A 22,389-nucleotide genomic window follows, 5' to 3' on the forward strand; every position below is an offset into this window, starting at 1 on the left:
TTGAGGCCAGTCCAAGCAAGAAGATGTTGAGACACTTACATCCAATTACCCAGAAAATGCTAAAAGCAGAGGTATGGCTCCGTGGCTCAAGTGGTAGAGCATCAGCCTTGAGAAGAATAAAGAAATTAAACAAGAGTCAAAGGCTCCGAATTCAAGTCCTAGTGTGAGCCCAAAAATGTTACCATTTTTTTAACCTTATAAAATAAGGAGTATCCATCACTGGGTGAGAGCGGAACCCTGAGGTTGCCTGAAGTTGAAGAACTTATTCCGAAAATAGCAAAGAATTCCAGCCCACACCCACCTCAAGTGTGAAGCCTCTTAGCCACTGAAATAATGTGTTTTACTTCACATAAAGCACCATAGTCTCATAGTGTAAGTAGAGATTTATTGACTCTGTCTGGGGTGAATGGGAGGATTAAATGGACTAAAAATGATAAAGCACTTAGGAAAGCAAGGTATAACTTAATACATTAAGATTGTGAGCAACTTTAGTTATTTAGAAAATGGCAATAATATATGGGAAAACAAATTTATCCCTTAAAATAAAAAAATCAGTTAATTTGATATATATTTTTTCATGTATCAAATTAAAACATATCTTTACAAATTTTACCCTTGATGTCAGTAAGGATAAGTGTGAAACTACGTGACTAATCAGATAATTGGAATACAGGTTAATGTCTCCTTTCATGATTATTATTGTGATGATGATGATATGCCAGTCTTGGGGCTTGAGTCAGGACCTAGGAGCTTTTTTGCTCAAGGCTACCACTTTATCACTTTGAGTTACAGCTTCACTTCCAACTTTGTTTGGTGATTTTTTGGCCTTTACTGCCTGTGCTGGCTTCCAATTGCAATCCTCAGATCTCAACCTCCTAACTAGTGAGGATTACAAGGCATGAGCCACTGGGGCTTGGCAATATCTCATTTCTAAAAAGCAAATTGACAAGACTTTCTTGAACTGGGTGTGTAGCACAGTGGTAGAGTGCTTGCCTTGCAAACACTAAATTTGACCCTTCCTTCCTTTCTTTCTTTCTTTCTTTCTTTCTTTCTTTCTTTCTTTCTTTTTCTTTCTTTCTTTCTTTCTTTCTTTCTTTCTTTCTCTCTCTCTCTCTCTTTCTTTCTTTCTTTCTTTCTTCCTTTCTTTCTTGCCTGTCCTGGGGCTTGAACTCAGGGCCTGAGCACTGTCCCTGGCTTCTTTTCGCTCAAGGCTAGCACTCTACCACTTGAGCCACAGCGCCACTTCTGACTTTTTCTGTTTATGTGGTGCTGAGGAATCGAACCTAGGGCTTCATGCATGCTAGGCAAGCACTCTACCACTAAGCCACATTTCCAGCCCTCATAATTTCTTATAAGGAAAAATAAATTAGGATAAGCATATGCAAATACAAAGAGTGAAGGAGCAGACACGACGGTGCACATCTGTGAGCCTACCACTCAGGAGGAGAGCAAAGTGTCATTTGTGAAAATACACATTGCATAGGTCTGGAATGTGACCAGAGAATCGCTTATTGATGAGATGCCTAGGTGTTGCTGAGGCACATGTCTACACACTCTGCTTTAGAATATATTTTGTGTTATATATATATAGTATAATATAATTTTATATAATATATAAATATGTCTGTCTTCCTCACTGCCTCCAAAAATCATCTTCATCCTAAAGCTCCCATAACTCATCCCAACCATTTACCAGTATTTCTATGCATATATAAAAAAAACCAAACCAATATGTCCCTAACACACCTTGAGATGTCAAATGCCACCACTTCTTTGGAAAGCCTTTACTGTGGCTGATATGTCATTTCCTGCTTATTTTCTCATACCCAAATCTTACCCCTCTTTGTGGCAACAAAATACTTTTCCTCTTATAAAGCCCCCCTGTTGCTCTCCTCCCCAGAGCTCTACAGTGCTTTCTATTTCTCCAATCTCCACCTGGTCCAATGTCTTCAACCCAGGGTGGCAGAGCGCCCCCAACAGACTGGGCGCTACTTCATTCAGCACAGAGGTGCCTTGCCCATCTTCACTTAGCAAATTTCCAGCAAGCACCGAATGTGGACTGAAACAGAGAAGAGAGCAATGGATCCCAGGAAGAGCGCGGAACTTTGTAGTAATGAAAGCTGCCATCCCCAGCCCGCCAAGCCCGACGACCGGCAGTAACAGGTGTCTCCATCTCGGGAGCCCGTGATTCATTCGGCCAGGTTGCGCGCGCACGCACACTCCGGGGATTACAACGCCCCACACGCTGACGTGCGCAGTGTTCCAGGCGCCCCGGAGACACGCCATGGGCACAACCTGGATCCACAAACAACAACAAAACAACAACAACAAAGACGCCCTGTCCCCTTCAAATAGCAGTGCTTGTACTGCGAAGAACAAGAAACTCCAGCTTGTGCTTGCTTCGCTGGCTCCCCACCTCACCCCACTTACTAAGAAATCTAATGAGGATGAATCTGCATGCATCTCTCCAAGGCTGCTCCACCTTAACACACACACACACACACACACACACGCACACGCACATGAACATACACGCGCGCACACGCGCGCACAGTCACGCGCCGCGCACACGCTCCCTTCCCCCATTCGTCTCCTGACTAGGCGCGCCTCCAAGGCTGGATTGAATGGAAAAGGGCGCGGGGCCCCCTTTGTCTTAAATCCTCCGCTTCCACCAGCAAGCCAAGCTTCTTCCGGGTCAGCAACGATCACCACCACCCCAATCAGGCCCACGGTCCCCCTAAACTAAGAACCCGGGAGCGCGCGGGCGCGCGCGAGGGTCGGGTCCCGGTCGCCAGCAGGTTGCTGGAGGAGAGGAGGGCGGGGAAGAGGGCGGTGGGGAGGGAGGGAGGGAGGGAGGGAGAGAAGGAGGAAGGGAGGGGAGCAGTCCCGGGAGGAGGAGAAAGCAGTCTCCGACAGCTGGCGAGGAGAATGGGAGCGCGGGGCCACGGGGCGCCGCGGGGTGTCACGGCCGCGCCGGAGCCCGTGAGGCGTGGGGCTAGCGCCCGCCGCTTTTAAAACCCAGGCGGGCGGGCGGATTGCGGAGCGCTCGGGGCTCCCGGTTGGCGGCCGAATGGAGAGGAAGAGCTCGGCGGCCGTGGCCAAGGGGAACCCAAGCCCGCCCGTGGTCGGCGAGGGGCAGCGACCGCCGCCGCCACAGTGCGTCCCCGGAGGTGGTGAAGGGACTCCGGCGCGGAGCCAGGCTGGGGCGGCGGCCGAGCCCGCGGAGCTCATCCGGCGCGCGCACGAGTTCAAGAGCCAAGGGGCGCAGTGCTACAAGGACAAGAAATTCCGCGAAGCCATCGGCAAATACCACCGGGCGTTACTGGAGCTCAAGGGCTTGATGCCACCTCCCGGGGAGCGGGATTCGCGCCCAGCCTCGCCGGCTGGAGCCTCCAAACCCGGGCGCCTTTCGGACGAGCAGAGCAAGACGGTGGAAGCCATCGAGATCGACTGCTACAACAGCTTGGCAGGTGAGCCGCGCCGCGCCGCGCCCCTCCTCCGCCCGAGCGCCCACCTGTCCCGCGCGCGGCCCCACTGCGGGTCCTTGACCCTGAGCGGACGGTGGCGCGGCGTCCCGGCCGGGTGCAGACTCTGGGCCACTTTGTGGAAGGGGGGGGGGGGCGGCGGAAAGTGTGACTTTCAGGATGATGCCTCCTTAAGGCCAGAACCATCTCCTGTCCCTTTGCTTGCACACAACGTAAATCTTGCTTGTAAATGGCCGGGAGACCGAAGGCAACCCAGCTGGTCTGGTGACGGCGGCTCCTGGTCTCCAGTGAATGTGAGTCCCCAAAACGTAGTAGCCGTACTGTGGGTGGGCCTCTGCAACCACCGCGAGCCCAGCGTTTTGCAGTGGGTGGGCTATGAACCTATCTGATGTCTCCAGAGATCATTGGCTCCAAAGTTGGCCTTCATCTCTCCCCTCCCCCACCACACTAACCGCACACCCACCCACCCACGTCCTTCCCCTAGTTCTCTGGCCCTAGCAGCCAAGGGGAGTGTGCCACAACACCGTCTTGCATGTGAAGCAAAATGGATTCCAAAATGTCACTGTCTTATCTCTGAGCTCTGCTGGAGCTCAGGTTGCCAACCGTCTCCAAAGGTCTCTAGCTGCTGGGGTCTTAACCTCTGCCTCATTCTTCCCACCCAGCTCAGGACTGGGGAGGAGGGGAGCCTTCTGTTGGGCTTAGATGGTATCTATTCCAGAGTGCACTTGGGGGATGAGGTCACAGTCCGTAGTTAAAAATATTTTCAACTTAAATGTCTTGTTTTAGTTGCTTTTTTCGCAGACGACTTAAAGTCTGTTTATTAAAAAAAAAAGGGGGGGGGAACTCTAGGCCTTTCTAAGATTTTTTTTTTCCTGTGAGAAGATGGGCAGGGCAGCATTGGCTTTGCATTTAAAAAAGAATTCTCTCATTAGACTTGGTAGAATTGTGGGCATAATTGAGCTACTCTGACCAAGTGAATGAACATTTCTAGTTCCTTAACCCTTGAAGTTGCCTAAACTAGCTGTGGCCTGTTGAAGCAGAGTTGGGTCCAGGAGTGTGACTGGGTGTGGCAGGGATGGTGGAGGTGTCTGGAGGCCAGGTACTTGGGGATGGAAATAAACATGGTTCCCCAGTGCAGAACTGGTGCTTTGTTCCCTGTGAAATTTCTAGTAGCTCCAGCCTACCTTTGCCTTCCCCAAAGGCCAGGTCTGTTACCATCTTTAATCAGGTAAAACCCAAATCACCTAAAACATTGCAAAGTCGTTTAGAAACTTAAAGGATGCATAGCAATAGGAAACTCAGCGGTTTTAGAAATGGTGGTAGCCACAGAGCAGCTGGTTGCTCATGCCTGCAATCCTAGCTGCTGGGGAAGCTGAGATCTGAGGATCGTGGTTCAAAGCCAGCCTGGGCAGGAAAGTCCATGAGACTCTTATCTCCAATTAGCTGCCAGAAAACTGGAAGTGGCACTGTGGCTCTAGTGATGGAGCACTAGCCTTGAGCTGAAGCACTCAGGGACAGCGCCCAGGCCCAGAGTTCAAGCCCCACGACCGACAATAAGAAAAAGAAAGAAAGAGAGAAATGGTTGTAGCCATAATGGCACTACCAATAACAGTAGCAGATAAAGTGATGGTACAGCAAAGAAGGAATGTTTGAACACATGACATGATGGATGGCTTGACTTCTTCTATTTCCTGTAAGTCTCTGGCTTACTGGCTGCTGCCTGATAAATAGTAAAAGGGCAGAGCAGTTGTGGGTGGAGGCAGAGGTGCTCTGGATGGATTATGCAGTGATTTGGCACTGGGGATGGAGCCTTAAATTCCATGTTCTAAGACTGCTCCACACCCCACTCTTTTGACTTTCATTCAGTGGCCAGCACTGACTGTTCTTCACCCCAGAAGTGGTTACATTTCCTTGGTGAAACTAAAGATGTGTCCTTGGTCAGGCCAGCCAAGTCAGGGCCAGGGTGGAGCCTGAGGTCTGGATAGCTCCTCCCCTCTCATTCTCACATGGACACTTTTGGGGGAGGGGAGCCTTTGTGGTAAAAGAATGGAAAGTAGATTTTCTCCTCTGCTGCCCTCTCTAGTGCCTACCAGTTATTAAAATTAATAATTTATTGTGCATACTGTTAGGTACCTCAATGGCTTTTAAAATATAACCTATCTAAAAGAAACAGGACCATCCATTAGAAAAAAAAAACAAAAACACTGCCGTTCATCTTACTAAGGATATCAAGAAGGGTGCAGAGCCAGCCCACTCCAAAGGTGATGCTCTTACCTTCACACCTTAATGCAGAAAGCATACACTGAGCCTTTGCCTCCTCTGAACTTGGTCTTAGGTGGACTCCCAAAGAATTCAAAGAATTCTTCATTCCTCAGCTATGGTAGCCAGGAGAAAGAGATACAGTACCTTGATTTAAAGTTCCAATGGAGGTCCATACTTCCAAATGTTGTCATATTTTCCATAATAAAGGAAAGAGTGATTGAAAGCTGAACAATCTTGTCAAGGCCAAAGTCTGTATTCTTGGGGAGAGGTTTAAGCAGTTGGAAGGAAGGGAGGTTTCACATAGAAGTAAATATCTAATATTGGCTTTCTTTGGGGTGAAAGGCCAAATCAGTTACCGCTTTCTCATCCTAGCTAATAAAGAATGAAGCATCTTTTCTTATGGAATGTAAAAGCAAGAGAGAGATAGCTGAAACATGTGTTTTCCTTTAGAAAATAGAAAAACAGTTAAAGAAGTAAATACAAAATTCCCTTTCAATCATTCCATAAAGAAATCCATTGCATTGTATTTTTTCTATAAAAATAAAATGTTTATAAAGCTGAAGTGTATACAATCCTGTATCCTGCTTGTAATACTGCTTACTATTACATTATAAACTCAGGCATTTTAGACTTACTAAAATATTTTCATGAAGCTTATTTCCTTTTAAGATTTTTATTACCATGTTATTGGTTGTAAATGGGAGTTTCCCTGTCATTCTCTTACATATATGCAATAAATCCCACTCACACTCACCTCTTCCATCTCTCTCCCTCACCTCCATCCCCTCCTTTTATTTTTACATTTTTGTTATTCTATTGTTTTTCTAAGGGTGATATACAGGGAGGTTACAGTTTAATGAGTCAGGTAATGAGTAAATTTCTTTTTGGATAATATCACCCTACCCTTGCTCACATGAGGCTTATTTCAAGTACAAAATTTAAACGTGTGTTTTCAGTTATCAATGGATAGAAACTTAAGAAGTTGGGGTTTTTGTTTTTTTTTTTTAACAAATGCCACTCCTGGAGCTTGAACTCAGAGCATAGAGGCTGGCCCTGAGCTCTTGTATTTTGTTCAAGGCTAGCACTCTACCTCTTGCACCACAACTCCATTTCCATCAGTAGAAAGACAAGAAAAGATGGTCAGTGGTATTGTTGTCAGAGTGCAATACTGCAGCCTAAGCCAGGACATATATCCTTTCCCCAATGGGCCTGCTCAAAGGAAAAAGAGCAGCAATGACTGGAACATTCGGCAGGAGGGCAGCCAACCCTGCAATGGGCTGGAGTGCCAGCTGACCAACTCAGTGGGTTCTAGGTGATGGTAGTTGCAGTATAGTTGGCTTTTTGGTATTTTTTAAAGTTTTGTCCACATAGAGTGAAAGACTTGGGACTGAGAAGGCACTTGAGAATTAGCCCAGAAGTACTTGCAGAATTAAGTGTTGTTGCTAAGACCATCTCTGCCCCACACAAGAAGCTTCTGGAGGAAAATTGTTCTCCGTGGACCTTTATACTCTGTGTGGAAGCTTTCTGAAGAATGGCAAGGAGACCAGCTGCAGTTTGCTGGAGATGTTAGTCTGAAACCCATCTGGATGGCCTGGAATCACTGGAAGGATGTACATGTGATTTGCTAAGTGCCCCACGCTATCATCTGCTCTCATTGGGATTTCCTTGCTGTTTTGGGAAGTATCTGGCCAAATTATTCAGGGCCTCTGGATGAGATTGTGCACTACTTATTCTATGGGAAGTTCAAGGGACGAGGTAGGAAGTATAATGTTCCTTCAGAAAATTATATGGTTCAGATACATTGATTAGAAAAGCTATGCTGACCAGCCAGGGAAGACTTAGGAATATGGTCCATATGCAAGATTCTTGTTGACTTTGAGCAAGACACGTGACTCATCTGGAGCCTGGGAAACTCTTGAAAGGGTAGAGCCTTTTCCTGTGAGACTATGATGGCCTCAGCTGGAATATGACCCAAGAGATGCAACACATAATGCCTTTGTTGGTATTTTCAAATAATGGCCATGGCTCAGATGCCAATAGTGAAAATGGGTGCCAACAGAGTTATGGGATTGGACTCAAAGGTTAGACATTTGCATCTTTATTCTTGAAGTTCCTGTGGTCTTTTGTTTCACTTCCATTTGGATGATTTCTATCTGCTTATTTTACCAAAGGGGCAGATCATAACTATTGTTCCCAGTTGAAGCCCCAAGACAGTCTTTGAAGAAAGTCCACACTGGGAAAAATCCTGAGATGATACCCTCTGAGATCATAATATACATACATACACACATACATAAATACGTACATACATTTGTATGTGGGTCTATATATAGTACTATATATACATAACTATGAGACATGTATGTGTATGTACATATACATATATGTGGGTGGATATATATATTTATATGTATATAGTATATAATGTCCCCACAGTGAGGCTTTTCACCTGCAGCTTACAGGTAGGCTCTGTATCACCTGACCACACCCCCAGCCCTAAAACCAGTTTTATCAGTGCTTGAGACTATATCTTGAAGCTCCAGGCTGGGCTCAGGGCCAGTTATACAATTTTCAGGACCAACAAAAAGTGAAAATGTGGGACTCCTTGTTCAAAAAGCAGGGAAAGCATGTCACTGCAGGTCCTACAAGTTAGCTGAGCACGTCATACATTCCTGTGATTCCAGCATTTGAGAGGTTAGGTCAGGAGGATTGAGACTTCAAGGCCTATATATCAAGTTCAAGATTGACCTGGGTTACATAATAAGGCTGTATCTCACAGACAAAGTTAAAACAAAAGATAAAGCTATTTTTTCTTCTTTTGTGTATTTTATACATTCTTGACTTTTAAAATTAATTTGCTATTTTATATCATAAGAAAATTAAAGTTGTGTATTATTGGCATGAATCTTGCTACCCATGGATGTTCTGTGCAATGCCAGTTTATAAAAGCACTTGTCTGTGGAATCATAAAAAATCATACAATTGAACCTCATAGCTCATGCACGCATGCGTCATTGATTTCTACTAGAACAGGGACGAGGTTGTACAAAGCAGACATTTTATGTAGCCTCTGTGTAGGCACCCTTTACTTGCATATTTTACACATTGGTTTTCCACAGGCTTCTTGATGAACAAGGGAAGGAGAAGGAACTTTCCTTTTGTGTCATCATTTTCAGCATAAGTAAGTGGTTGACTAACAGAGAGAAGGAACAAAAGTAAGAAAGGATATGATAGGGTTGCCAGGCCATTTGTATTAGTTAGGACAGTATTGTTTTCTTTCTGGATTTGAAGCAATTTCTGGTCCAAAAGAAGAGTGTGGCCTGTTGAAACTGTCTATATATCTACTTACTTACCCACATGATGCCTTTACCTTGTGCTTGCACTGAGCTCTGTGTGTGTGTGTGTGTGTGTGTGTGTGTGTGTGTGTGTGTGTTGGTACCAGGACTTGAACTGACAGATTCACACTCTTGTTTAGCTTTTTCGCTCAAGGCTGGGCTTCTACCACTTGAGCCACACCTCCAATTATGGCTTTTGGCTGATTGATTGGAGACAGGAGTCTCTCAGATGTATCTGCCTGGGCTGGCTTGGAACCAGGATCCTCAGGTGTTAGCCTCCTCAAGAGCTAAGATTACAGTGTGAGCCACTGGTATCTGGCCTTATCTTGAGATCTGATGAACACTCCTCTATCTTGAGTCTACTGTAGTTCTGTGTTCATAGGGTTTTGTGAATATGTATGTGAACAGGACTGCAAAGAACAATATCATGTGTACCTCCTCATATACATGTTGCTCTGTCCAGTCAGTTTCCACTTACAAATGCTAGTTCAATGACTGAATGATCAAGAAGTCCAAGAAGGCAACAAACAACAGAACATTAAAGCAAGTACAGGACCCTTTTGGGTATGGGGTCCTATGCAGTTACATAAGTGACCCACTTTTGAAGCAAGCTAGTAGTGAAATACTAAGATGATTGAGTGGGTACATCAAAAGTGAGTGAAATAGGGTGTTGACTGGAGGAGAAGTTGTCAAAAACAGAGTACAGGGTAAAAACTGATTTCAGTAAGCAAAAAGCAAAGGGTAAGAATGAATTACAAATGCTTAACGCAGTAGTGAAACAGAATTCTGGGGCTAAAGACACAGGGTAACCTGGTAGCCAGAGATGAAATTCAGGGTAAGGGTTGAATCAAGGAGCAAGAAAAACAGGCACCGTGCTAAGGTGCTTAGATGAAATCCTGAACTGGATAGGAGAGTTTGGCCAAGCCATTGTTGATCTAGGACAATTCCTTGTGCAGAACACTGTAAAAGAAACCCTTCTTAAACATTCTGTAAATGTAACTTCCAAGCCCATTTTCCAGGTATGGGCGTGAAAATGGAAACTTGTAGGATGCTGGTATACTGGGAAGAACAAGCTGAATTTAGTAATGGGCTGAGTTTCTAAAGTAGATCCTGCAGCTCCTTAGTCCATCTCCAAGGGAAATGAATTGAATGGCTTGTAGCCAGAAACTTCAGGACATCTTGAAATCTGACTCTCTACAGGCCCAAACCTGAGCATTCCCCGTCCAAGATGCAAGACTCAGCTGCTATGCCAACAGGAAGAAACACCATCATGAGGAGAAGTCAAGCCCCTCTGAAGGTCACAGGTTGGCTGTGATCTCCAGATGGAAAGTTCTGTCCTGCTATTCTACTCATTCACCACCAGATTGTGCCTACTATATACAACCAAGATAAAAAACTGAACATTTCAAACAACCAAGCAGAGATTTCCTAATTCCCTTTAGAGAGAATCAGGTATCCATGTTTTTTTTGTTTGTTTGTTTCTTTTTTACCAATCCTGGGCCTTGGACTCAGGGGCCTGAGCACCTTCCCTGGCTTCCTTTTGCTCAAGGCTAGCACTCTGCCACTTGAGCCACAGCGCCACTTCTGGCCGTTTTCTGTATATGTGGTGCTGGGGAATCGAACCCAGGGCCTCATGTATACGAGGCAGGCACTCTTGCCACTAGGCCATATCCCCAGCCCCAGGTATCCATGTTTGAAACAGCATTTTTTCCCATTTTTCACCCAAATAATGAGGGTGACTCATTCCCACCCATAAGGCAGCAACTACATGCTCTAGCTCAAACAGTGGCACAAGTCAGAAAAACATGAGAGGTGATGAGAGGATTTGAATGGAAAGATTTGAGCCTTCCTGCGTTGCCTTGAATTTGCTCATTATCAATGTGGAGCTCATTACCCAACCCTTGTACTTATCTATAGCTTTAGATCAGCACTGACATGAAGTGCATCCACAGGACCCTGAACCAATATTTCTCAATATGTTTTGAAAAAGGAAGCAGCATGTTAACTGCCAAGGAGAGTCAACTTGAGCTAGAAGAATACCAGATTGGACTGGATCCAAGTAGACCTTCCCATCTCTTCATCTTTATTGCAAAATAACTTGTAACAAACAGAGGGGCTGAGGGGCAAGCTCTGTGGTAGAGTGCATGCTTAGTATACCTAGGGCCCTAGGTTTGGGTCTCCAGCATCACAGGAAAATAAGTAAGTAGGCCCTCAAGTGACAGATCGTGTTTGCATGGAGGAAACTTTGAGGGCAAATGTTTCCTTTCTACTGTGTTTCTATGTGGAAAGAACAAAACTGTGAAGAGGGCTCAAGTAGCTAACCCAAGACTAACCTAAAAACAGAATTATGTTTCCACCTTAAACAGGTCTATGAATTTCCTTGTCAACATTACCCACTCATCATGTAGCCTCAGCCACACATTTCTAACCACAGGAATGCTCAACACCACTTTTGATGACTACCACAACCAAAACAACTACAACAACCATAATAGTTATAGTAATGACAGAAAACATCACTATGCTGAGCTCAGTTCCTGCTACACAGTAGATACTCCACAAAATCTTTGAAATGACTGAAAATGCCTGCCATAGAATTTGTCCTTGGTTAAGGAACTAATAAACTTAGTCATTCAATGAACACTTACTAAACACAAACTGTATTCTAGACCTTGAGTTTGAGAGGTAGATATAGAGCAATAAACCTGAAGGGCAATGTCCTGGCCTTCAAAGAACATATATGGATATCATTTCCTTTGATCTATACAACTTTGTGAGTTTCAAGAGTTAAGTCATTTGGCCACGGTCACAGGGGGAAGAATATGTGGAAAACTGGGATTTCTTAGCCACCAGGTCTGTAACTCCAAAGGCTACCATTTTAGTGGCTCACAGACTCAGTTGCTTAGAAACTAAAATTAGCCTCCTTGAAATTTTTATCAATCTATCCATGTTCTTCCTTTCAAGCAACACTGGATACAACTCATCATTGTCTTAAGGATAAGCCTTGACATTTTTAGAGCAACACACCCATCCTGCTGTTGCGTCTCCTGGTGTTTAAGCATCCCTTTTTACCATGCTTGTGCTATACAGAATTGGAATCCCCATGTCATGACCATCCTAGGAGAAGAAGACTGGAGGTCCCATGTTCAGAGGTCAGAGCATAATTTCCCAAGGTCACTGGAAAATCGCCATGAAATTGTGTGGATAGAGGGGAGTGAAGAGCCTGAAAGCCAAAAAAAATTTTTTTTTTTCGGTCAGTCCTGGGCCTTGGACTCAGGGCTTGAGCACTGTCCCTGGCTTCTTTTCACTCAAGGCTAGCACTCTGCCGCTTGAGCCACAGCGCCACTTCTGGCCATTTTCTGTATATGTGGTGCTGGGGAATTGAACCCAGGGCCTCATGTATACGAGGCAAGCGCTCTTGCCACTAGGCCATATCCCCAGCCCTGAAAGCCAAAATTTTTGATGATCATAGAAGATGCAGAAGCCTCAACCATACCTCCTCCTTCTTGCTCCCCGGTACATAGCTTCCATTAAGGCATCTTAACTGTGTGACTCACATCTGTTATCCAAGCTATTCAAGAGGCTCAGATCTGATAAACATGATTTGAAGCCAGCCCAGCAAGAGAAAGTCTGGGAGATTCTTAACCCCATTAAACTACAAAAGAAAACAGCCTGATGTGGTGCAATGGCTCAAGTGCTAGAGTGATAGTCTTGAGCAAAACCCAGGCCCTAAGCTCAAAACCCAGAAATGGCAAAGGAAGAAAGCAAAGAAAGAAGGGAGAAGGAAGGAAGGAATAAAGGTTGGGAAAGAAGGAAGGAATGATGGAAGGAAGGAAAGAAAAAAGAAAGAAAGAAAGGGAGGAAGGGGGAGGGAGAGAAGGAAGGAAGGGAAAGAAAAAATTTCAAGTGGAAGAATGAAGCACAAGAGCTTATTTCAGCCACTAAAGAAGTCACGTGGTTGGAAAAATGTAATGGATATGTTCTTTGAAGGCTCCTTAGTTCCTCTCAGGCACCTGTTTTATTTATAGGGATATAGTAGAAGTTGTTTCTGGAGTTCAGCCGCACTACAGGAGAAGCCTAATGAGTTCACACTTCCCTCAGCTTCTCCACTCCAGGTAGGAAATGCCATCTGAGGTTAGATCAGATCTTGATCACTTACCTTGTTTTGCAGCCACCAACAGTGATAAAAAAAACCTCTCTCCCCCTTTTGTTCACATCTGTTTGTTCACCTGCTTCCCATATTCCTTCAGCACCATTTTTGCTGCATCCCTTTTTGGTCACCTCCCATGAACCTGCCTGTCTCATCGCACCTATCACCAGATTTACATTTTCTACCATTATGCTAGGTATATGTCCTCATGTCACTTAATTTAATCACCTTTTGTTTTTCTTTCATAATCCAGGGTGGGGAATAACATTACTCCTTTGGTTCAATGGAATGTAGAAGTTTATAAAGGTTGGAACTACGTGAAAGTTAATGGAGAAATAGGTGGGAAACCAAGATTTACTAAATAAAATCTGAGTTCGGTTATGCCACGCTGCTCCTCTGGTTCACTAGGACTCATGTGTGCTATTCATTTCTTCCTCAATTTTCTGTCTCTTCCATCTCACCTCATTGGTATTCATAGGGACATAGACCTCCCCATAAAGAGAAAAACTTACTCAAGTTTCCAATGTTCTCATGGTTCCATGACCTGGCAGGGAGCAATCCAGGAGGGAAACAAACAGATTTGACTTGGTACAAGGAAAACACTCAGAATGGACCCATAGTCCCAGCCTTTGGCCAAGAGGAGTCATGCTCTGAAATTCTCAACCATGGCCAGCAACTCTTCCCTGAAACTCAAGCCCACCCCAGGCTGTTTCTAAAAAGGTTTAACAATTTTCCTACCCAGGAGGACTTCCCAGCTTAATAGAGCCAGTATTGCCAGGTTTCTGATATTTTTGTAACTGACTGCTTGGTCAAAATCAAACACTGAATTTTGGAAGACGAGAACAGGAAGAGGTAATACTTGATGCTATCCGTTTAGACACCAAGGAGCACATGACACTTTAGGCAGGCTTTCTCTTTCCCACAATTCTCTCAGAAACTCCATTCATTTCTAGCATCCTGGGAAGCAATGAAGTGCCTCTCTTGTTAGCCCAAGTTTGCAAAGGGTGCCTTGGATAGCTCAGCTGAGATAGTTCTAAGAATGTTTCTCTGCACATATGAGTATACTGGAGTAAAAGAGAGGTGTTTCCTTCCCCTAATCCAGAGACAAAGGCAAGAGAAGGAGGGTGGCTAGAGGCTCTTCAAAATCCTAGATGGTTCAATGCTCCTGAAAGGGGACTTGGAGAGCCAGTGCCCAGAGAATCTGAGAGATTGTACTTGGCCAAAGCTACAGAGCAAGTTAGTAACAGAGGCTGTGACAAAACTCTGGTCTTCACTTGCCCTCACTCCATGTTTTGAGAACAGACTTAGATTAGGTCTGGCTGTGAAAGGCCACCTTCTGTGACCAGTACATAGAAGAAGAAAGAGTAAGCTTCCTTCTGAGTCCTTTTGCTGCTCTCTCTGAGCTACAAGTAAGTAGTAAACATTTCCTAGACTCAGGGGCTGGTAAGAATCCTAGATGCTGAGCATGCACACCTTCCTTTCCAAGCACTAAGACATATCACTTATGTTCAGGGAAAGTACATATCACAAAATTGAAACCAGCCATCTTTCCTGCTTCACCACCAGTTGCAAAGCATCACTAGTGTGTGACAGAGTTCACGGGGGATGTCCCCTTTACTTTCACTCACATTGCCAGGATTTAGCTGTGGGTGTGTGGACTGGCATGTGAGGGCTGAGAGTGAAGGGGTCCTAGCATGAGATCTAAGAGAAAATGTAGTTGTAGGATCATTTGATTTGATCTTCTTGGTGTTCCTTCTGTAATTGTGTGTTTACTTATTGAGATTAAACTAGAGTGGTGATCCTTTTTAGATCTCTCTATTCTGTTTTGTGTTGTTTCATTTGAATTTAACATGACAGTGAAAATGATTGATAATTTTCTGCATCCAGAAAGGACCCTTCATATGAAGTCCACCACACCCAGCTTAGGACACTACTAATCTCGTCATTTAATTCCATAGGATCACTTGCACTACCCGAGAACTTCTTCCCAATAAAATCATGTGTAAGGACTCACTCCAGTTGTTCTACAACAAGGTTTCTTAGTCATGCTGTCCAGTATTACATTCCATCAATAGCCTCAAACTTGGTTCCATTCTTTTTTAAATCACAGCTTTATTTTTTTTTGTTTGGTTTTGGGTTTTTTTGCCAGTCTTGGAGCTTGAACTCAGAGCCTGAGCACTGTCCCTGGCTCAAGGCTAGCACTCTGCCACTTGAGCTACAGCGCCACTTCTGGCTTTTTCTATATATGTGGTGCTGAGGAATTGAACCCAGGGCTTCATGTATACAAGACAAGCACTGTACCACTAGGCCATAGTCCCAGCCCCTTGGTTCCATTTTTATAAATACTATTTGTCCCCTAAACTGAAAGGAGGAGCATCCACATGCCTATTGTTGTTCAGGGTTTCTGTCTTCCATACTCAATCTTTATTGAATCATAAAATAAACAATCACTTTCTCTTGTGGCTTTTTGAAAAGAATTCCTCTCGCATGAAGTTGCACTAAACTCATATAAGTGTCCCTTCACTTGGTGAATTCCCTCCAGCCCTAGGATTTTCAGATTGAGTCTATACCCCTTTCCAAATAGCTCCCATGGCTACTTTCTGCCCCAGGCTCTCCCCTCCACTCTACATCACTGAGGAGCCCAGCATTGTTATGTCATAGACTAACCCCAACCCTTACACCTCAGGAGCTGCTGAAAGCCTTCAGCCTCAGTCTGCACTGCTCCTGGCCAGCCTGATGGGACTCTTGATGTCCTAGGGATAGTCTAGCCTGCCTGACATCTGACTGCACTTGCTTTGGCCCAGAACTCCCTTCCTCATGAGGTCATCCTGGGCCCAGGGCCTTCTGCCTGGAGCTCTCTGCCTGTTCTCTGGACTCTCCTGTCCCCTGCCTTCTGCTCCAATGACCCACCCGGGTGGCGCTTCACTTCCTCTGAGGTTGTCATCCTCAGGAAAGTGCCCCATAGCAAGGGCAGAAGCAAGATACCAGACCAGCTCTCCTACAGCATGCGCTATCGGGGTCAAAGACACGTGCTGCATATGAAACGCAAGAAGAACTTGCTGCCCAGACATTTACCTGTCATTACTGACAATGACCAAGGAGGCATGCAGGAGGACTATCCCTTTATCCCTGGAGACTGTTACTACTACAGCTACCTAGAAGAGGTTCGTGGATCGCTGGCTACACTGGACACCTGCCATGGAGGTCTGCGTGGAAGGATACAGGTGGATGACTTCACCTATGAAATCAAACCGTTGGAGACCTCTTCGAAATTTGAGCATGTGATTTCTATGCTCGTGGCAGAAGAGAGAGGAGAGGCCATCCAAAGGTGTGACATTGGAGAGGAAGAAATAAAACCGGTAGTTGAAGACCTCCCACTGGCAGAAAGTCCAAAGCAGGCACCTATTACTTGTGGCAGAGACATCCAAAAGACACACGAATACAGTAAATCCTTTCTAATTCCTACATCAAATACTTCAATAATCAGACCCTTGTGCTGCAGCATGTAATGATTATAAACAGCATTTTAGACTCCATTTACAAACCAACTGGTTTTCATATGCGTGTGCGTTATGTGATGCTATGGGAATAAAAAGATGCTCTCAATTTGCATATACACCCCTTGCAAGCACAGAAGTTCATAAATGACTTTGGGAGGTGGATGATGAATGTATGGAGAAACAGAATTAGCATGAGTGTTGCAGTGCTTATATCAGGACATCTGATTGGAAGCAGGGATCATTATAGTTTTCAGGCATCCATGTGCAACCCGAAGGACTCGGGATTGTTTGTGGGTGCAAGCAGGTTTCATGTATTTTTGGCTGCGACTCTGGTTGCATATACTGTAGGTCATCAATATAACATGCCCCACAGCAACACTTATTGTGTATGTTTTCTTTTTTTTCTTTTTTTTTTTTTTTTTTTTGGCCAGTCCTGGGCCTTGGACTCAGGGCCTGAGCACTGTCCCTGGCTTCTTCCCGCTCAAGGCTAGCACTCCGCCACCTGAGCCACAGCGCTGCTTCTGGCCGTTTTCTGTATATGTGGTGCTGGGGAATCGAACCTAGGGCCTCGTGTATCCGAGGCAGGCACTCTTGCCACTAAGCTATATCCCCAGCCCTATTGTGTATGTTTTCGAAGGATCCATTGTGTCATGACTCCTGTGCCCCATCATCAAGATTCATTTAGCAATTGTTCTTTCCCTGCAACACATGCATGGATTCTTAAATGGGACACCTGCATGTGGGAGCTGAATGTGCCCTATGAAAGTTTTCGTTATGTAGCTCCCCGTTGTGGAGACAAGATCATAAATCAACTGGAGGACTGTGACTGCGGTTCCTTCAAAGAATGCGCCAGTGATAAGTGTTGTGGGATGGATTATGTCAGTTACGCATGTTACATAGTTCATGGATTTGGCAATATTAGAGGAAACTAGATATGTATTAAGAAATTCAACTAGATTTTGAGCTCAGGAAAGAACTGTATAAGACACAAGAAAAATATCACCTTGAGCATGGATAACTGCCACCTAGTAAATGAGCAGAGGTATAACCTCCAAGTTCTGGAAAATGGCAGGAAAGAAGATCAGGATTTTCATGTCTATTCAAGGAACTGAAGGTTCTGATACACGCTCTTCTTGGTCCAAAGCACAGCAAGCTTGGGAATTTGTCTAAATTTTCCCATGGGAGGGGTACACATTTTTTTCTACCTATCATCTGTTGATGGGCTCCTAGTCTGGTTTCATAATTTGGCTATTTTGAATAGTGTCATGACAGTAATGACCTAGGAATGAATAAATGCATGGAGGCACAGTGAAGGGCGACAAAAGTTTTTGTCTGCAACTGCCTCATGCTGGGCTACTTTAGAACTAGGAGCAGCTGCAACCTCCAAGGGCATGAGGATTTTCTTTTCCTCCTTCCTCCTTCCCTCTCCACAGGCCTCTCCACAGGCTGAACCCTCCTCAGGTGGACCCCATCATGGACACCTAAGTTCCTTCACCAGCCTCTAGGCCTCTCTACTGACCTGTGGCCCTGTTGCCTGGCTTCTAGTCCTCTCAGGAGGCATTTAATCCTCTCCACAGGCCTCTCTGTAGAGCTCTAGGCCTCACTGAAGAACTCTAGGCCTCTCCACAGGCCTCTCTGCAAAACTCTAGGCCTCTCCACAGGCCTCTCTGCAGAACTCTAGGCCTCTCCACAGGCCTCTCCCCAGGTTCAGGCTCTGCTCTCCAACACAGGGAGCCTCTTTTGGCCTTTTCTGGCATGGGTTTCTTTCTAACACATTCTCCAGAACAAGTAGTGTCAATATATCTGGGTCCCTGTCCCCCCAGCCACTCATTCAACCACCCTTTAACGACCCGCCTCCAAGGGGTAGTGGGTGACAACACTACAGGGCAGACTTCTGGCCACTCTTATTCTCACAATGACTGAGCCATATGCATGGGTTTTTGGGTAGCACTACTACCAGTGATTCTTTGGGGATATATATACACTAGTGTCATGACTAAATCACAGGGAAGTCCCATTGTAATTCTGGAAGAAACTCCATGCTCATAGTGGATGGTCTACTTTACACTATTATCAGTAGTTAATAAAGGGTCCAGTTTTTGTTCAATAATTACTTGGCATTTGTTATACTGTTCCTTTTAGGTAGGCATTCAGATAGAGGTGATATGGAGTCTCATTGCAGTTTTGATTTACACTTCCCTGAGAGGTAAGTATAATGAATATGTTTTTTAGAAAAATTAAAAATATTTTCTTGAGCCAGAAAGTACTGGCCCACCAGGACTGCAGGTCAGGATCTCAAGATGCAGCTTAATGAATATTTTGAATTGTTGGTATTTGTACTTTGATAAGGAAGAATGTCTGTTCAGTACAATTACCCTTTTATTGATTGTGATATTGGCTTTCCGTTGATAAATTTCTGAGTTTTAAACAATATATCCTAATATTAATTTCTAGTCAGATGTGTATCTCCCAAATATGTTCACCCATCCTATAGGATCTCTCTGTTGATAACATTGTTGGTTAATACATATTTTGTATTACATACATTCACTATACACACATATATGTGTGTGTAAATGTATGTACATAATTGTCTATGTTTGTTAAGTTTCTCTATGTTCAGTTCAAATGAGCACTAGACAGTACCAATGACCCAGAGAATCAGTGATCACCTTAACTACAACTTTTAAAGTTACAACTGGCTTCCAGGTGAATCCCTTTTGATACATATGGAATTCATCTGGCTGCCACTTTGTGTATTCAGCCTTATATTGTAGCGCTCCTCAGAGACAATGCCCCAGCCAAAATGATATCTGCTTTTCTTCTCTCCTAGTCCATGGTCACAAGATGGTAAATGTTCCAATGGTAACAGCAGTTTTCAATTTCAGAGCAGTCGTTGTGTACCTTAATTTTTGGAAATGGATACCCACAACTCTAAGAACAATCTCTTGTAGGGACAGGAAGCAGAAAAACCAGGGGAAGGGAGCCACACGAATTCCCGCATTATTTCTTGTTGCCATATATTCTTCCTATTTGATAATTGACAGAATCTATATAGAACATGCTCACTGCATCCTGAAGGATGGCATACATAGCTTTGAAAGTGATGTTTCTAGATTGGTGCTGGTGGCTCAAGACTAATCCTACCTACTCAGGAGGGTGAGATTCCATGATTGGGGTTCAAAGTCAGCCTAAGCAAAAAGTCCTTGAGATTCTTATCTCTAGGCAGCCACCAGAAAACCAGAGGTGGTATGGTGACTCATAGTGGTAGAACACTTGCTTTAAACCAAAAGAGGTCAGGAACAGCACCCAGACCCAGAGTTCATGAACCCCCAACCTCAAATAGAACAAAACGGAACATATTGTTCCTCTGCTGGCATTCTAACACTCTGATGTATCAAGCATGTCAGACCCTATGATTTGAGAGGAAAATCGGCACCTAACATACACTAGACATTTTAGGATACTTGCTCCTTGGAATCATTTTACTCAAGGCATTTGTTCAAAAATGCACGTCATCTATTTACTTCAGAGTACCACAAGTCTGTACTAAAATTCAATGTTGCTTGTTTTCCTACTTTCAATACATCCATAGAAAGAAAGATAAAGATCAAAACTTTATGGGACAAATGATGGTTTATCTTAGCACCACAGCTTGGTCCCATAGCAAGGTTACTTACTTCTTTGGTCTCAACTCAGTGCAGACCATCTTCGTTATCAATCAACATATAGGTAGCATATTCTTTTATGATTATGGTATGTTTGCTTTAAGAGTTCATAGAGGTGAATAGAAAATATTGCCTCCATCTCTCGGGCAACACTTCCTATATACCTCTGTGGGCTCCAAATATCCCACAATGTCTGTGATCACTGAATGCCTAAAAATGCCAATAAAATGGCTGTCTCTGAGTCATTTTCACCTCTGAATACATGTCATTTCATGATTTTCTCCATGAACTACCAAGTCACACTACTCCTGCCTCATCAGCATGGAAAACTATCAATAGAATCACTGTGACTTCAGTCTGTGGCTTTCTTTAGGGGACATCATATCATTTCTTTAGGGGACATCATACCAAAGACAGGTGAGTTAATCTAATGCTGGATGAAAACCTTTGAAGAAGAACGTGCCTGCTCCAGGAAATGGAAACAAGATTTGTTCCTTCTTTGCTGTTTTTCTTTCTTTTTCTTTTTGTCTAGTTTGTTCATTTTTCTGTCTCTGGGAGGGCAATGGAGGCACCAAAATGGAGGGGCAAAGGGGGAATAAGTGCCACAGTGGTACTCACTAGATACTATCCTTTAGGTTTAAACTTACCTGTACAACTTGGGCATGGGGATGGAAAGAAAAACTGGGAGAGAACAAGGGAAGTGTTGACAGTGTCCAAAAAAGAAATCAACTCTTTACTTACTTATACAACTAAGGACTCTGCACATCACCTTTTAATGACAATTTTTAAGCTGGACGTGGAGCTGTGGCTCAAGTAGTAGAGACCTAGCCTTAAGCAAAATAGTCAGGGGCAGTACCTAGTCACAGATTTCAAGCTCCAGGACCATTGGAAATAAATAGATAAATAAACAAATAAGTAAAATGTGTGTCTGAAAAATGTGTGTGTCTCAGACTGACATAATAAAACTTGGGGCAGAAATCTATAACAAGATACCAGGAAAAGTATGAAAATGGCTCTACAAAAATTGCTAATTTCTAATCTAATTTAATTCCAAGAAAGGCAAGACCCAACTCAAACCAACAAAATTAAAGATGAAAAAGTAAATATAATTACCAATGAAAGCCAAAAGATCCTGAGCAAATATTTAAAGGAATTATTTTCAAATAAGCTAGAAAATCCTGAGGAATGAATCAATTACTAGATGCACATGAGTCGCCAAACTGACTAAGGTGATATAAAGCAATTCAACAGAGCTATAACCAGCAATGAGATAGAAGCAGTCTCTCAACCAAGAAAAGCCCAGGAAAGATGGATCCACAATCAAATTCTTTAGATGATCAAAGAGCAACTATTACCAATAATCCTGAAACGATTCCATGAAATAAAAAAGGCACACGATTGAACGCATCCTGTTTAGTAATTGAGAAACAACTAGAGTGGTGAGCCTATTTAGGTCTCTGTTTCTATTACACTTTGTGATGAGTTTGCTGTTGAAATCACCATGTCAGTGAAAATGGTTGATTGTTTCCTGCATACAGAAGGGACCCTTCATGCCTTATTCTACCAAACCCACCTTAGGGCACTACCAATCTTACCATTATTAATTCCATAGAATTGTTTGAAGTACCCTAAAACTTCCTCCAAATAAAATCATGCATAAATACTCACTTCATTTGGCCCATGTACTTTCTCTACAAATAATATCTGTGAGAATCAGCCCTGCACTTTACTCTATTAGGATGTTTTCATGTTAAAAGGGAAGAACATCTCAAGGACCTTGGCTACATGATTTTGTCTAAGTATTCCCTGTTAAAGTCTAGGTTCATAGGATGCAGTTGATACATGTTGGAATAAAGGCAGGATTAAGCACTTCTGCACATTTGCAGATGTGTGTGTGAGTATAAGTTCTTAGGACTGAAATTGATTCTGTCATAGGGTAGGTCAGGCTGAACATGAAAAGCAACTTTTGTTCTACAACAAGGTTTCTTT

At 43.9% G+C, this 22,389-nt stretch overlaps 1 protein-coding gene across 1 annotated transcript in view; it reads left to right on the forward strand.

The window, feature by feature from the left end:
* Positions 1-2,983: 2,983 nt before the first annotated feature.
* Positions 2,984-22,389, forward strand: part of Ttc9 (tetratricopeptide repeat domain 9) — a 46,058-nt gene continuing 26,652 nt past the window's right edge. Inside the window, exon 1 of the mRNA XM_048362376.1 lies at positions 2,984-3,470. Within this exon, the coding sequence (XP_048218333.1) occupies positions 3,071-3,470 (400 nt within the window). The 5' untranslated portion in view covers positions 2,984-3,070. The remainder of the gene's footprint in view (positions 3,471-22,389) is intronic.

Source organism: Perognathus longimembris, chromosome 14 (assembly GCF_023159225.1).
Source record: "Perognathus longimembris pacificus isolate PPM17 chromosome 14, ASM2315922v1, whole genome shotgun sequence".
In the NCBI taxonomy this organism is placed as follows: domain Eukaryota; kingdom Metazoa; phylum Chordata; class Mammalia; order Rodentia; family Heteromyidae; genus Perognathus; species Perognathus longimembris.